At 33.8% G+C, this 16502-nt stretch overlaps 1 protein-coding gene across 1 annotated transcript; it reads left to right on the plus strand.

The window, feature by feature from the left end:
* The first annotated feature begins 7300 nt into the window (after window positions 1-7300).
* On the plus strand, window positions 7301-12811 carry LOC132050012 (elicitor-responsive protein 1-like). Its single transcript, XM_059441020.1, has 7 exons — window positions 7301-7441; window positions 7584-7688; window positions 8345-8471; window positions 8836-8907; window positions 11823-11868; window positions 11957-12281; window positions 12367-12811. Exons 1-7 carry the CDS (start codon window positions 7396-7398, stop codon window positions 12396-12398), a joined length of 753 nt encoding a protein of 250 aa, XP_059297003.1. The 5' UTR covers window positions 7301-7395; the 3' UTR covers window positions 12399-12811.
* The last annotated feature ends 3691 nt before the right edge of the window (window positions 12812-16502 follow it).

Consider the following 16502-nt stretch of genomic DNA (forward strand, 5'->3'; position numbering starts at 1 on the left):
AATTAGGATGTTACAAAATGGGGATCACGTCCCCACAAAATGCTTCTCCAAACCCAAGAATTAGACCTATGGGCTTGTATATATAACAAAGACTCATTTGGAAAATACTTACTCTTCAACACTTGGGAAACTAGCAAGTCTGGTTCAGTCAAAATTCTCCAGGCTAGTTTGGCTAGAAGAGCCATATTAAAAGCTTTTAAGTCCCTAAATCCTAAACCATCTCTAAATTTCGGTTCACAAAGTTTTTTCCAACTTTTTAAATGCATTTTTCTCTTCTTATCATTCTGACCCCACCAAAAATTTGAAATTATACTCGTGATTTTCTTACATAATCCATCAGGCATTTGAAAGCAAGATAACACATAAGAAGGGATAGCTGCTAGAACAGATTTTAGTAAGACCTCCTTTCCGACCTAACTCAAGAACTTTCCCTTCCAACTTTTCATTTTAGACAAGATTCTATCTTTTATAAAAGACAACATTTCTTTTTTAGATCTTCCTATGACAGCAGGCAATCCTAGATAATCCCCCCTAGTACACGATCTGATATTACCAAGTGAGGAGCAAAATCTCGATTTTTCCTCCTCTGTGGTATTCTTGCTAAAGAAAGTAGCAGATTTCTTATAGTTAATCACTTGCCCTGAGCATCTTGCCTACGTATCCAAGATATAGTTAATTTAAGAAATGCTATTCATATCAGCATTACAAAAATTAAACGAGTCATCCGCAAAAAATAAATGTGAAACTAAAGCACCATTTCTTGCTAACTTCAAGCCCAGCTGAGTGCAATAATGCTGATATACCTTCTGCACATATAAGAAACAAATACGGTGACAAAGGATCCCCTTGACGTATGCCCTAAATGGTTTAACAAACCCTTTAATATCCCCATTTAAATTAAAGGCAAAAGACGCGGTCGTTACACAAGTCATGACCCAATCAACAAACTATTTGTGAAACCCCATTTTAAGCATAACTTGTTGAATATAGGGTCATACCACACGATCACAAGCTTTAGACATATTAACTTTAATGCCATAATTTTATCTTTTCTCTTCCTTTTATTCTTCAATAGCCCCATAAATTTATGAGCCAACACCACATTATCAATTATTTGACGTTTTCCCACAAAGGCAGCTTGATTAGAAGAGATAATTAAAGGCATCAATGGTTTCATCCTTCTCGCTATAATTTTAGTAATTATCTTATAGAAAGTAGAGCATAAACTAATAGGTCTAAAATGTTGGACAGTAGTAGGAGTCTTAATTTTCGGCATAGAGTTATTAACGTTTAGTTCCGGACTGGCAAAAGGTGACCTGTCCCAAAAAAGTTTCTAATCGACCAGAAGTCTTTGAAAAACAAAAGGATCATTCCATCCACACCTGGAGCTTTAGTAGGTTTCATTGGAAAAACAATATCCTTCATTTCTTCAGTAGAAACTGCACCAATAAGGTCGTGATTCATGTTATCCAATATAGTAGAGGGTAGGGGTGGGCGTTCCGTTTTTTTCAAAGTTCGATTCAATTTTTCGGTTTCGATTTTTTGAAAGTGGACACCGAACATTTTTTCATCATGGGCCTGAAATGGGCTAATTTGATTTCTGCTTGTCAAATTAGGGGTGGGCGTTTTTATCAGTTAATACTAATATTAGCAAACTGTTTTGAAAAAGTAATATCATTTTATAATATTTTACTAATAGAGTTTTCAGAGAAGATTTTAGAAAAGAGTTTTGGGTAAAACTACTTTTTTTAAACTAGTTTTGGGTGAAATTACTTTTGAGTTAATCTTCCAAAATCCTATGCTTTTGGCAGTGCACTTACAAAAATTCACAACCATAATAGAAGGACAACTGTACAAACGTGCATATTTCAAAAGCCTTGTGCATAAACTGTATTTTAACTTGGTTCCATTCCTCTTTCAGGCCTACATAGCCTATCTGTTCGTTTCATTAGACAAACTTCAGTTGAGTTTCTGGTCTGTTAAAAATCAAATCATGTTTGTTTTTAGGATGCCCTATATTTTTTTGGTTACTTTGACACAAACGCTAGCATAATAATTTAAAATCACTAGCAACAGCTGCCAGTAAATCTTCGATTAAATCGAAATACCGCAGAAGCGGTGACTCGAAATCGAACACTGAACCAAACACCGGATTTATTATAAAAAAAAGAAAACTGTAACCGAAACACCAAAAAACCGAATTAATTCTGTTCGGTCCAATTTTTTTGATCTTCAGTGTTTATGCCCAGCCCTAATAAAGGGAATATGTTGCAGCACTTGGTTTAAAGAAGAAGAGTTAGTAGTAAAAAATAAATCTCTGTAAAAATTCTCAATTTCTTTCACTAGACCATGTTTTTCACATATCCATTTTCCACTCTCATTTTTCAATCCTTTAATAAGGTTCCTACGTCTTCTCTGAATAGTGGACATATGAAAAAAGGATGTATTTTTATCTTCCTCTTTTAATCATTGAATCCTAGAGTTTTGCTTCCAATAAGTCTCTTCATCCTTATAAGAACAACTAGTTCTTCGTCATGTGCGTTGCACGTGTGTGCCAAATCATGTAGTACATGATCTTGTAAAATAGTATCAATATTATTAAATTAAAGTATATAATAAATATTTATACACGAAAGAATAAAATACAAACATTTGCGAATGATCAGTGTGGATCATTGTAAAGTGACTTATTTGTTAAGATCATGTGATTGGATATCATCTTAACTTTTTTTTTTTTAACTTTTTTATGAGTTAAATATGCAGTGAATTGTATCTCTCCGAATATTCTTTATAGATGATATTCTTGGTGTATGTTTGTTTCACCCATTTCAGTTACTTTGTCATGACCAAAACTCTTGCTTTTGACATTTATATATCTCATACTAATGCAATCTAAAGTCGATCATGTGAAAAATATACTGTGATAGACAATCCAAACATTGGAGATTAGTTTGACCATATGCTTCATTTATTATCAAATTTTGAAGTTTGACAATCTGAGTTGATAAACTAAGGGTACACTTGGTATTTTAACTCCTAAACTATGCAAACATTAGTCAAAAGTAGTAGAACAAAAATTGTAACTGTTAAAAATGTCTGTGAGAATGTTATGAAAATTACTTGAAGGAAATAAAATAATATTAATTTTTCAAAACTCATAATAAGAGTTGTGTTGCTATTATTTTCTAACAATAAATAAGAAGAGAGACCAATATTATTTGTAGAGAATGGGGAAGTTCATTGGTTCTAACAACATAATGTATCGATTGAATATTTGAACTCTTCTCTTGTAATTTGAAAAACGGTCTCCTTTCAGATTTGAATATGATTTCCCAAGAAAAAATGTTGGGAGCAATAGCAGTCGAGGAATCAGGGGCGTATGTAGCTTTCAAGGTGGGGATTTAATTGAAACCCTAACTTTGGACGCGAATCATAAATTTATATGCAAAAATTTATTAAAATTACAATAAATGTTAGACATGAATGCATAACTTTTGAAATACAATGGTTCACTAAGAATCTGGAAAGATTGAACCTATAAAGTTTAAATCGTGGATCCGCCCGTGCAAGGAATTGCACATGGAAACTCATATTTCTTTTCTGGTAACCTTTTATAAAAAATAAAAAAGTTTTTTTTTTTTCCTGATTTTAAAAGCTCAGCCAACAATAGCTACGGTTGCAAACCAAATAGAACTAAAAGTTGTTAGCTATTATTATGAAGGGTCACACTCACACCTTTTCGAATTAATTTGGTATTTTTAAATAAGTACGATACTTAAATTAATTAGTAGGGTAAATAAGCAATTCAAGTTTTTAGTTTAGGGGTTCCTACTTATGTAATTTTATTACGTATTGAAAAACTTGACTTCATACGAACTCTGGACATGAAAGATTATATTTTAAAAAAAAATAATCAACTTGCCCAAATCAATTTAATAATAATCAAAATAAGAAGTAAAAGAAAGTACAATGAAACAAGAATGAAAAACCTAACTTTTAGTTTGTAACATCTGTAACAATATACCTTAAATAACAAAGGACTCTATAAGCCAAAATGAAACACTAACATCACATTCTATCTTACTCTATTTTTGGGATTTTTTGAGGTCTTGTTGTGACTCTCAAGCATTAAAGTGGTATCTTGTTTATCCAAGCAATCCTAAGTTAATTAACCAGCCAAACAAAAAATGGTTTAATTTAGGTCTTCTTCATCAGTTTGACGTTGCAACTGGGCCTCATTGGCCGTGAAATTTATTAGTATTACAAATACCATTTTGGCTGTGAAGTTTTTGGTTTCTACATGAACTAACTTTTTGATTTCACAAAAAATATTTTGAAATACTAATTTAATGGCGTACATTTTCACTCACTAAATTTTAGTTTTTATATAAAAAAAAAATCGAGTGAAGTTCGTGTCCAAACACCCAACAATGTTTTTCTCTATTTGAATTTCAAAATACTATTCTTTTAACTTCAACAAAAATTTGTCCAAACACCTTAAAGAAGTACCAAATTCGCAAGCTTCACTACAATCTTCAATTCTATCTATGCAAAATTAGAAAAGCCGATAAGACGTTTACTAAAGAACTTTTTATTTGAACATGAGATCTCAAACCTCTTTACGTAGCAATGATCCGCCCTGCATAGTACCCTCAAAGGTTATTGCAATTTGCACTATATCTCCTCTTTTGGAAAGCAAAATTTCTTTTTCTTGAGAATAAAAGGAAATTAAGCCCCCCAATCGGTGAACATCAATCTATATCTGTCTATTTATATTATATTAAAAGCATGAACTCCCTAACTTGAAAGTTAAATTACGAAAATATCCCTCTAATTAAATTAAAGACGTAACAGATTATTTGAATTATTTGCCAAAGGATATAATGGTTCGGAATTAAAGTTGCAACTGCTATTTAGACTATTTGCTATTTAGACTATATGCCAAAGGATGCAATGTTCAGGTTAAAAGTTACATGTCTCACTTGGATTATTTGCCAAAAGATGCCATAAATGTGTTTTGCTAAGAATCAAGCCATTTACTTCTTACTCCTATATATAAAGGTATTAAGTAAATGGCTTGACTCTTAGCAAAACACATTTCTAGCATCTTTTGGCAAATAATCCAAGTGAGATGTGTAACTTTTAATTGAACATTATATCCTTTGTCAAATAGTCTAAATAATCAGCTACGTCTTTAATTGTATCCTTTGGCAAATAATTCAAATATTTTAATTTAATTAGAAGGGTTACTTTAACTTTCAAGTTAGGGAGTTAATTTAACTTTCAAGTTTGGAAGTTCATGCTTTTAATATAATATAGATATGACTTAATTCCCTTTTGTTCCCTTTGGCATTAGCAATCCTTCTATTGATTTAGTTTTTAATACTAGTTGTTTTGGTTTTTACACCTAATCTCTTACTAGTTGAGTTTTCAGGATTAGATAAATTGGTATAGAACACTAAATACGAAAAATTAATTGCCAAAATTATTTTTTCAATACAATTATTGATATATATATTTTTTTTTTATCAAGATGATGGGGTATTTCTCCTCAATATCTCACACGTGGATGGAAGCATAGCTAAATTCAACAAACAAGTAAAGTTTAAACAATTCGACATCAAGTAAATGAGCAGCACAGATAGATATGTTTGAAAAAATGTTTCAACAGACATGGTTGAGCTACTTTATGGACCAGAGCTAAATTATCTTTGTTTATTCATTGAGTCAATTTAAATAAATTTTCTTTTTCACCACATTCGTCTTTGTCCACATTTATTGAGCAAGGGTAAATGTGGATATTAATAGTTAATTATATCTTGATTTTCTAAAATGACAACTATTTTATACCATATACTATTTTTAATAATGGACTAGACGGAGTATATTCTTCCTCCTTTCTGAAACATAATTAAAAAGAGCTTAAATGAGCCTCAACTAAACATAAATGATCAGAAAGCAAATGAATTTCTTGCTCGTTATTCGTTGCATTGACATTTAATTTAATTAGGGCAAAAGTTAAATTTATCTTTGAACTTTGTGAAATGCTCTAAATTTGTTCTTCGTTAGTAAAGTATCAAATCTAGCCCTGTTGTTACAATAAAGGACTAGCCCTTATTGACTAACCATAGAGGCTTTCCAACACAAGCTTTTTTTGCAAGCGAAAATACTCAATTTTGCGCATAACTTGTGAGAGATGATCCAAATTTATCCTTGTCTAAGTCATAACAAGATCGATATTTCAATAGCACCAACTACGTCTTCCGATCAACAATCTAAACCTCTAACGGCTAGGTCTTTATCCCCAAAGCTTAAATTAGTCACCCTCAATCCTCTAATCATTCAAAATGACACCCAAAAATAATGATTAATTTCACCACCAAGTTATGTTCGCATCTATGTCCGATATCAATCCACACGACTCCGTCGTCAATCTTTCTCAAGTCACTAAAAATGATGTTGGAGTTCTATATCGACATCTTAATGCTAAAATAAATGCAGGTGTACCTTGTTCAACTTCTAAGTCATTTGCAACAATTTCGTGATGGTGAAGGAGGGCAATAATGATTGAAGACTAATTGTTAAGCTGGTGGTTTTGAGAGTAGAAAGAATCAAATTGTTATAGTTGTGATCGATTTAGAGAGATAATTAAAGGACGATGGATAAGAAAAATAAAATTTGCACCTATTTCATAAAGTGTATGGGCAATTGTGGATCATTTTGTATTTCCCTTGTAAAAAAGTACGTGTTGGAAAGTCTTTGTTGGTAGTTGATAAGCGAAAATCTTACCCATTTTTTAACGGCAAGAATAAATATGCCTATTAATGGAATATATTGTTAGTTGATAAGCGCGGCCGCGCCAAATGGTGTAATCTTACCCATTTTTTGAACGGCAAGACACGGGGATAAATAACTTTGTTCCAAAACTCCCCTCCAATATATTAATGGAATACATGGGTTTTTATAAAGTTGAGGAGTAAATTTAAACCTTTTCCATCTTATTTATATATAGAGATTTATTTAATAATATTATCCATCATTACAAAAAAAATAAAATAACATATTGTTGTGGCCAAATATAGAATTATAAACCAAATTAAAATTGTGATCAAATAGTAGAATTACAAACCAAATTACATGAAGGCATTTACGGGCAAGCAAAACTTATAGCCGTTTTTTTTGGCCGTTGAACTTGAAGCCGCGTCTTTTGTACTGGTCAACGAAAGATTTTAAATTATGACTCAGTTTCTTTTTATTTTTTAAGTTAAATAAAAGAAATGAACACGAAACCTCCTATCCCATTGGTGGATTTGTTCTATTTTAGACCCTATATAACCGTCCTTATTTTTCTCTTGCTAGAATTTCCTAGTCATCTTTCCTTTGTATTCTTCTTCCATGTCGATCGTATATGGCGTCCAAGGCCAACTACTTGAAGTTACTGGTATGTAAATTTTATTTCTAAAAACCTAAAGATTCTATGTACAAACTAAACAGGTTTGACCTAAATAAATTGGGACAAAGGGAGTACTATAAACAACTGAAATTGTATGAATTGTTTTTGCTTTGAATTTTGGATGTTGTAGTTGTTGCCTGTAACAAATTGAAGGACACTGAATGGATTTCAAGGCAAGATCCGTACGTTTGTCTTGAATACGGCAGTTCTAAATTCCGTACTCGTACTTGTACAGGTAATTTTTTTTTTTCATAAGTTAATTGTTTGAACTGAGCGCAATAGATATACTCCCTCTGTTTCAAAGTTGTTTGTTTACTTTTTTTTAGTCAATTTCAGAAAGAATGTCTCCTTATTTTTCTGGCAATTCTTTAATTTCAACTCTCCGCGTGACATGTTTAAGACCATAAAACTAGAGTGCATTTTGGTACGTTCTACATGTCTTTAGTTAACAACCGCAAGATTCAAAAGTCTTACTACTCCATGGGATACTTTTCGCTTTTCGAGAGTCGATTTGACTAAACTTTGAAGCTAAATTGGATTAGATTCAATCAATTTTTTTAAATTAAAATTTATATATTTGAAAATTATATGAAAAGTATTATAAGTTGCAACTTTTCTCATATCAAAGTGGTGAAAAAATATATCTTAAAGTGTCGGTCAAATTTGATGCGGTTTGAATCTCGGAAAGCGAAAAGTGTCACATAAATTAGGACAAAGGGAGTATTTACTTTCTTAAACTTCGTGCCAAGTACCAGACAAGCAAAATTGAAACTGAGGGAGTAGTTTCTTTACTGAGACGTAGTTGATTACTTCATTTCTTCGTGTATCGGTTTTCTTTCATTTGGTGAATTTTGATGAAATTCATGTTCTTGTTGTGCAATTTTTATGTAGATGGTGGAAAAAACCCTACATTTCAAGAGAAATTTGTGTTTACGCTCATTGAAGGGTTGAGAGAGATTAACATTGTCGTCTGGAATAGCAATACTGTCAATGCCGATGATTTCATAGGAAGCGGAAAGTAATTTACAATCTTAGTGCTCCTTTTTATACTTCTCAATTCATTTCTCTTTTGTCTACTTATGTCGGATACAAGGGCTTATAAGCATAAGCCATAAGTCAGGCTGTGACTTTTGGCTTATTTTGGCTTAAAAACAAGTGCTTAAAAATACTTTTTTATCTTACCCAAACACTACAACAGTGTTTGAAAGCACCTAAGATAACCAATCCAAACATGCTCTCATTTGTGCATGAACAGAAGTAAAATGGATATTGATGCTTCATAGACCTGACTTGACTAAATTGGAATTGACGCGTAGTTGATTGAATGATCTACATATATGTTTTGTTAGTTGAGTTATAATCCTTTATTATTGTGATTCCAGGGTTCAACTACAGAAGGTTCTCTCACAGGGATATGATGATACTGCTTGGCCACTCCAGACGAAGAGGGGCAGGTAAATTGAGAAAAAAACTGTGGCATTGTTCTTTCCTAGATGATATTTGCTCGTTTTTTTTACATATGGACTTTCTTTATGGTGAGAATTGAGCGTATGTCGTCCTTCTTAGTTAGAATATGTGTGTGTCTCTCTCTCTCTCTCTCTTTTTTTTTTTTTTTTTAATTTTTAGACAAAATCTTCTACATTGTGCTTCCCCACTCTACTTTCACGTGACATTAATATGACAAGTTGCTCAAATGCACCGAGGTCTGGGACATATGGATCTTGATGTGATTGTGATTCCTTACGTCGATCACTAAAGTTTTTTATTTCATCATGTTAGATTAATGTCGATCTTCCTATAACTAGCTGTCAAGTTACTTCAGGATGGTGGATGCAGGTGGAACTTAGGCTTTATAAACTGTATGTACAAGTGCTGAAAAATTATGAGTTTAGGTGAAGAACTATTATTTTGAGAGTTATTTAGGTTCTTAGCCAAGGAAACCACACAAAGCTTAAATATAATGATATGTTAAAGGTAATATGTGGTCACACGCGCAACCTAACAGATACTTTAGACTATTATAGCCTGATGTAACAATCGACAAAACAATTATTAGCAAGAGCTTATTGTGATAGAGCTAACATGACTTGAAGCAACAAAGAAGAGCCACTAGGAACTTCTAGTTAAGGAATAAAATAGACTAAAGAGTTGCTGAAAACATTCAGTTAGCCTTAACTTCTAAAGTATTTCTACATTAGCATTAGTCACTTGCACCAAACTGAAAGAGGATAAATGGAAATTGACTTTTGAGAAGTCCAGATGCAAAGAGAGGCTAAGCTACCTTAATCTGCCTTAGCCAGTTTGTAGGAGAAGTAATCTTCCACCATTTTCTTTTCCTTCTATCTCTTAAGTGACTGATGGATTTTCAAGCCTTTGTTTAAAGAAATATAAGATGCTAGTATGCTAAGTAACTCATGAATCAAGAATCAATTAACTGGGCTACTTCCTCTAAAACTTTCTCCCCATTAATTGTCTTACTTCCGCTCGTCCCGCTTAGTCATGGATAAGCCGTTGGGTCACATGTTGGCCTTAAGTTGGGTGAAGAATTAGGAATAGTTAAGGTTCGATATATTGGATTTGATGCGAGGTTCTGTTATTGATTTCCTTGCAGGATTTAAGCTGAGTCAACAAGAGGTGTACTTTGTTTTCATCATATATCGTATAGAAGGTGTTTAGTCAGCATACAAAGTACCAATACTGGTGGATTCATGGGAGTATAAAGCTTTTTTCTTGATAGAATTTGTGAAGTTGTTGGAGATACATGAAGAGAGCAGCTATTTTCACACTTGTGTATTCCTAATGTGAATTAAAGATATTTTGGCATGTCTAATGTGTTTTTCAGGTAAAAAAGGAATACCAAAGAAACATGATCATGTCTTTATTCTTCTTAGAGGAAAATGAGAAAAATAACAAAAGACAGTTTCATGTTTAGATCTTACGTCTTTCTTTTCTATATGTCTGAAAAATTTCTCTCCTTTGGCCTTAATTGTGTTGGGGGATTTGGAGCAATCCGAGAGGTGTCGTGATTTTGGGTATTGTAGGAGTATAAAGGTCGAGGAAGTGAAGGGGTTGTTTCGTAGGATGCGTAGGGGAAAAGCGACGGGGCCTGACGAGATCCCGGTGGAATTTTGGAAGAACGCATGCAGGGCAGGCTTGGAGTGATTGGGTTGTTTAATGTAATTTTTAAGAAGACGAAAATGCCCGAAGAATGGAGGTGGAGTACAATGATTCCTTTATACAAGAACAAGGGTGATATTCAAAGTTTCATCAACTATAGGGGCATTAAGCTTCTAAGCCACACCATGAAGGTTTGGGAGAGGGTGTTGGAGATGAGGGTGAGGAGAGGCGTGTCTATCTCTGAGAATTAGTTCGGTTTCATGCCGGGGCGTTCGACTACAGAAGTTATTCATTTGGTTAAAACATTGGTAGAGCGGTATAGGAAGAGGAAGAGGGACATATGATTAGGACAAAGATCCAAGGGAGGTTCTTTGGAGTTCCAAGGGATGTTCTTTGGCGATCTAAGACATGTATGATGGTGCCAAGACTAGGGTAAGGACAGTGGGGGAGACTCGGAGCACTTCCCAGTTGTTAAGGGGTTGCACCAAGGATCAACCACTGGGAAGTGCTCCCAGGATATGACGCAGTTCTAGCTTACCGAGGACATGACCTTAGATAGGAGGTTATGGAGGACACAAACTAGGGTAGAAGGCTAGCAGGTAGTTGAGCTTTGTCCTACTTAGTCGTAGTAGTATTCTTATAGTTTTTTTGTCCTTCGATTTTTGTTACTATCTGTTGTTTCTTGTACTTTGATTATTGTAGTATTTTGCGGTAGTTACTGCTTTGTTTTTCAACCAGCTTTTTTTCATGCTTTTACAGTATTTTTCCATATCTTTTATACTGCTTTGAATTGCTTGTCCTTGTGTCGAGGGTCTAACCAAAAACATCCTCCCTACCTCCCAAGGTAGGGGTAAGGTCTGCGAATGCTCTACCCTCCCCAGACCCCACTATGTGGGATTTCACTGGGTATGTTGTTGTATTATTGTAATCTCTGAATATTTAAACATCAATGTGCCCGGAAATTATAGCCAAATTCTTTTTCAAATCTAGGAAAGAATCTTCTGTATTTCTCTGAAACTCAAGGACGTCTTGTGTGATTTACAGAAACATTATTCGATTTGTCTGTACTTATCTCTGTAGTTAATAAAGTTAATTTGAACCGTGTGAACCTAAATTTCCAATATAGCTGTAATATAGATCTTTTTGAAGTCGCCTTGGGTCTTTTTGCACTGGATGTTGGGGTTGTAATGAATGAAATTGCACTGTCTGTTTAACAGGAGTACTTTGGCTTTTATTTATGTTTCTTTTACAGGCATGCGGGAGAAGTTCGACTAATAATGCACTACGCAAATGCCATTGTAAGCAACAGTGTCTTTTCTTAGAATTTAAACCCAAACACAGACCTGTTTTAGAATATCTTTAACATGATTTTTCTTTCCCTTCCAGAAGCCAGCAACAAACCATGCTCCATCAGGCTCTCCGTATGTAACACCAACTCCTGGATCATATCCATATTCGGCAGCTCCACCACATGCAGCTTCTCACCCACCACCTTCTGCCTATCCAGCACCATCTCCTTATTCAACAATCCCGCCTCCTTCAGCAGCATATCATTCACCATCTCCGTATCCCACAGCTCCGCCTCCTTCAGTAGCATATCATCCACCTTCTCCTTATCCCCCTCAATCGGCTGCTTATCCTTCACCTTACTCATCAGCTTCAGCGTATCCACCTCAGTCTTATCCACCACAGGGTTACTCTTATCCTCCAGGTAAATATTCTTGTAAGACATGAATTTCCTACTCTCCCTTGGCATGCCAATTAGGGTTAACTATATGATTTTAATGTCTTTCCAGGTCCATACCCCGGAGCCTATCCTCCACGATAACTTTGATTGTATGCTCTTAAATGCTTGGACAAGGAATGTGCACATACAAGTTCGCACTGAGTTTACATTTAGTATTGTGGTATTATATCTTTGTATGACATGGAAATTTCAGGACTTCTTATGACATGTTCGTGATTGTATGCTGAAATTGTTTAATATCGTAGGATCTGAAAAGGATTTAACAGAAGCTTATTGTGTTGTGCCTGTATTATAGGAGTATTCCCTTATGTGTAATGTATACTAATCTTATATCAGATAGGTTCAACTAAGCTTTTGTATAAGCAGTATGTGCTGCCTCATAGTCATTCTTTTTTACAGAGAACATTTTAGATTGTGTTTTTGGGATTTTTACTTCCTGTTAGAATTGTTGATATGCCAGCTTTATAAGTTGAACAAAGCAGAATCTTCTTCTTCTTGTTTTATTATTATTATTATTTTTTTAAATCTCGCCTCGTGGCCACTGAATTTGAATTTATCATATAAGGTTTAGTTTTCTAAATATAATATATTGTTGGAAAGTACCTTGTCCAATAGTGCTGGGTCGAGAATGCCACTAGACCTTCAACTGCTATGAATGTCTCATCGATGCTTGAGAAGTACTTTTGCCTGACGAGTACTTCTTTTGCCATCTCAACTTCTGTTTTACTTCGAGCAACAATGTATCAAAAAACAAGGACTGGAGTATCAACACATATCTACAATATTCCAAATGTTCGACCTTAATATTATTATGGCACTCGGGTTTTACTACGACAATACAATACATGAGCCAGTTGAACAACGAGGCATTTGTTTAAAGTTTAAAGTGGTATAGAACATTTATATTCAAGCAAAATTTCCTGTCGTGGAAAAATCAATTGTAACTGAGCGGTACTAAACATTGAACTGCACGATCTTAAGCTTGATACTGTTGGATCGTGATTGAAACTTCTCTAAAAGTTATTACTCTATTCTTTATATATTATTATGGCTGAAGTAATTAAAACACTCATAAACTTGACAGGAATTGCAACTTCAATCCCCAAACTATTGTTGCACTTCAAGACACCCCTAAGCTTGGCTAATTGGATTTTTAATACACCCCTGCGTAGAGATGCCACGGCAAGTGGAATGCACTTGCCATCCACTTGGCATTTTTGTCTTTGTGTCCTCCACATAGATAAATTGTTTTTTAAAAAAAATGTAAAACTGAATGTTTCTTTCTCTTAACAAGGTCCAGAGAGGTTAATGATGTGATGATAGTCATGTCATATCAGGTTGAATGTTTCAAACCTCTGATGAATAGATATCTGAACTGCAAAATCAATTCGTTCCTTTTGACCAGTTTAGACAAAAAGATTCATGTATTATCATTCACTTGCATAATAATCTTTACACTTTTATATACCTCGTTATCTGTATTATTATTGATCACTAATTAACCATCTAAAACTTCTGTATTAAAATTCTAGCATAATTAGACAGTAAAATATCAAACCACCCTTCAAAGCTTTTAGGTAGCTCTGTTGACATTTGTTTTACCATAGGAAGTGCAGAAATTGCTTTCGGTGTTCCCACTTCCGTTTTCAAATGACTTTTTCTTTTTTGATTTTCCACTCGATGTCCGGTATCTTCATTGGAGCCCGATTAAATTCGGATTCGAGCTGCGTTGGGTCAATTCGGGGGAAGCGCTCTCTCAAGGATTTTTATACCAAGTCGAGCCAGGCCCTCCTTCCAGTTCACGGGAGGAAGCATCCATCCACCACTGCACCACGTAGATCTCTTTCAAATAACTTATGGATCTTGGTTGGCTTATTGTGCAACTCGAATATCAGGCCAGTGCTTAGTTTCTCTTTATGCCTTCGGCCTTAGCTATAAAAAGGAAAGCCCCTTTTGACTTTCGTTTAAAGTCGTGTGTGCTGTCCTGATCATTTAAACGTCAAATTCAAAACTCTTTTTTCCTTCTTTGCACTTGCAGAGATCAACCAATATCAAAATCTGTAATAGTTTATACACATCGAGGAAATGACAACTCCTAAGTACATGCTATATACACTCTAATTTGTGACTTGTGAGGTTATTAAAAGTTACTATGTTGTATTAGTTATATATCTTGGCAAACATTATACTTACGCAATTAGGTTACATAAAAATTAAATACGTACGAGACTTACGAGTAACTAACTATCTACACTAGGTTTGTAAACATAAAAATGTATACCATTTCTCTCACAAAAAAGCCATATAGAATTGTAGTAGACATATGTAGTAGATTAGAAAATCACATTTTACTTGTAAATATATTCTTTTATTATTATATTTTTACTTATGTTAAACAGTGTGTTGTTAAAAACAGCCTGACATGATCAATCCTTTCCGTTTGTTAGAATTGTAGTAGAGATATTTGGTAGATTAGAAATCTCTATTTTCTTATAACTCCCAATTACCACTAGAAAGACAATTTATTCAGTAGTCATGAAATTATACCCAAGATTATAGTGAGCTGTATGGATAAAGAAGATTATATAGAGCCCGTTTGGATTAGCTGGAAAAAGTGGCTTTTAAGCATAAGTGCTTAAAGTACTTTTTAAGTACTGAAAGTTATTTATAAATAAGAAGTTACGTGTTTGGATAAAAGTGCGTATAGAGTTTTTAGAGATAAGGGTAGTATTGGAATTAACAGAAAATATAAGAGATAAAAGGATAAAGTTGTTGGTCAAACCAAAATGGCTTTTAAGCCAAAGATAAATAAGTTGGTGTTGAGCAACTTCTTGGTTTTGGCTTATTTTAAGCATTTTTAACTTAATTTGAGTTGTTTTCTATTTTGCCAAACATCCAAATAAGTTAAAAAATAGCTTATTAGCTGATTTGACCAATTTATAATTCAATCCAAACGGGCTCATAGTCCACTTGACTAGTTTAAGACAAAAACAAGTTTGTTGATGAGTTTTTTTTTTTTATTGCGGCGAGATTAGGGTGGCATGTAGAGGTCAATTCCTCAACATATTAGTTAGGGGTTTTTAAGGCACGAATGAGAAATGGGAAAAGACACCTTTTATATTCTTTTATTGTCTATAAATTTAAAGGTCTTGCCTCAGATTTAGGACACTGAAATCTGAATTCTTTCTCCCCCTCAAAAACTGTTCTCTGCATTTGTTTTCAAAACAAAAATATTACTGAGTTGTGTGATTTGCTCCGTTTGTCGAGTTCGAAGAAGTTATTGGCATTTGAGGTACCGCTACTCCAATAATAAGTACAACTATTATATCCTGGGAGGAAGTAATCCAAAACATCGGGTAGAGTAAGGAGATTAAATCTAAATGATGCACACAGTGAATTATGTAGGTCGGATATCTAATTATCATTACTGATTTTCTCATTTAATTGTTTTCAGATTCTTTCGTATATTCTGGTTTACTTTTTTTGAACACAGGTTAGTAAAAATTTCATCCGTTCTAATTCATATGATGCACTTTAATTGAGCACGGAGTTTAACAAAGAAAAAAGAAAGACTTTTGAAATACGTACATTTGTGTCTAAAAACAAGTCATAGATAAATCATATTATCATTTTTTATTAAGGGAAAAAATGAAAAATTTAAAATTGAATGTATGACTTTTCAGGACAGATTAAAAAGGAAGTAGTATCAATAAAATTGGAATAGTAAGTGTATTTTATATGTACATCTACATATTTTCCTGGAGATCCATAATGATTTTCTTTAGTTTGTAATGGTTATAACATGAATCATTGGGGTCAATTAACAGACAGCACTTAGGTAGAATATCATTAGTCAGATTCATCAAATAGAGTTCTAAGATTGGGAAGTGGAAGAGAAATGATTGAATCTTTTCCAAAAAGGAGATTTGGTCTGGTATTTTTGAGTAAAATGAACTAAGCTATCAAAAATTAAAGTAGGTGGGCCTATTTTGACTTTTAAAACAATGATGCAATCAGCTGTTTGTGCGTCCGGATGTTAGTGTGACTTGACTGGAATTGTTACTGGTTCATCATTCATCCACTTAATTAATGATGCATTATCAACTTAATTAACAGTACAAAACAGATGGTTAACTAACTAAACTCTCTGTTTTCTTACTTTGTGAGCTGGTTTAGGCTGGCCAT

The sequence above is a fragment of the Lycium ferocissimum genome, chromosome 3, assembly GCF_029784015.1.
Source record: "Lycium ferocissimum isolate CSIRO_LF1 chromosome 3, AGI_CSIRO_Lferr_CH_V1, whole genome shotgun sequence".
Classification (NCBI taxonomy): domain Eukaryota; kingdom Viridiplantae; phylum Streptophyta; class Magnoliopsida; order Solanales; family Solanaceae; genus Lycium; species Lycium ferocissimum.

Bases quoted from the DNA above. Each gene is read 5' to 3' on its own strand.
- LOC132050012 (XM_059441020.1), top strand. From the start codon at position 7,396: ATGTCGATCGTATATGGCGTCCAAGGCCAACTACTTGAAGTTACTG. The intron at 8,908-11,822 runs GTAAATTGAGAA...TTTCTTTTACAG, and splicing joins CTCCAGACGAAGAGGGGCAG to GCATGCGGGAGAAGTTCGAC. The intron at 11,869-11,956 runs GTAAGCAACAGT...TTTCCCTTCCAG, and splicing joins TGCACTACGCAAATGCCATT to AAGCCAGCAACAAACCATGC.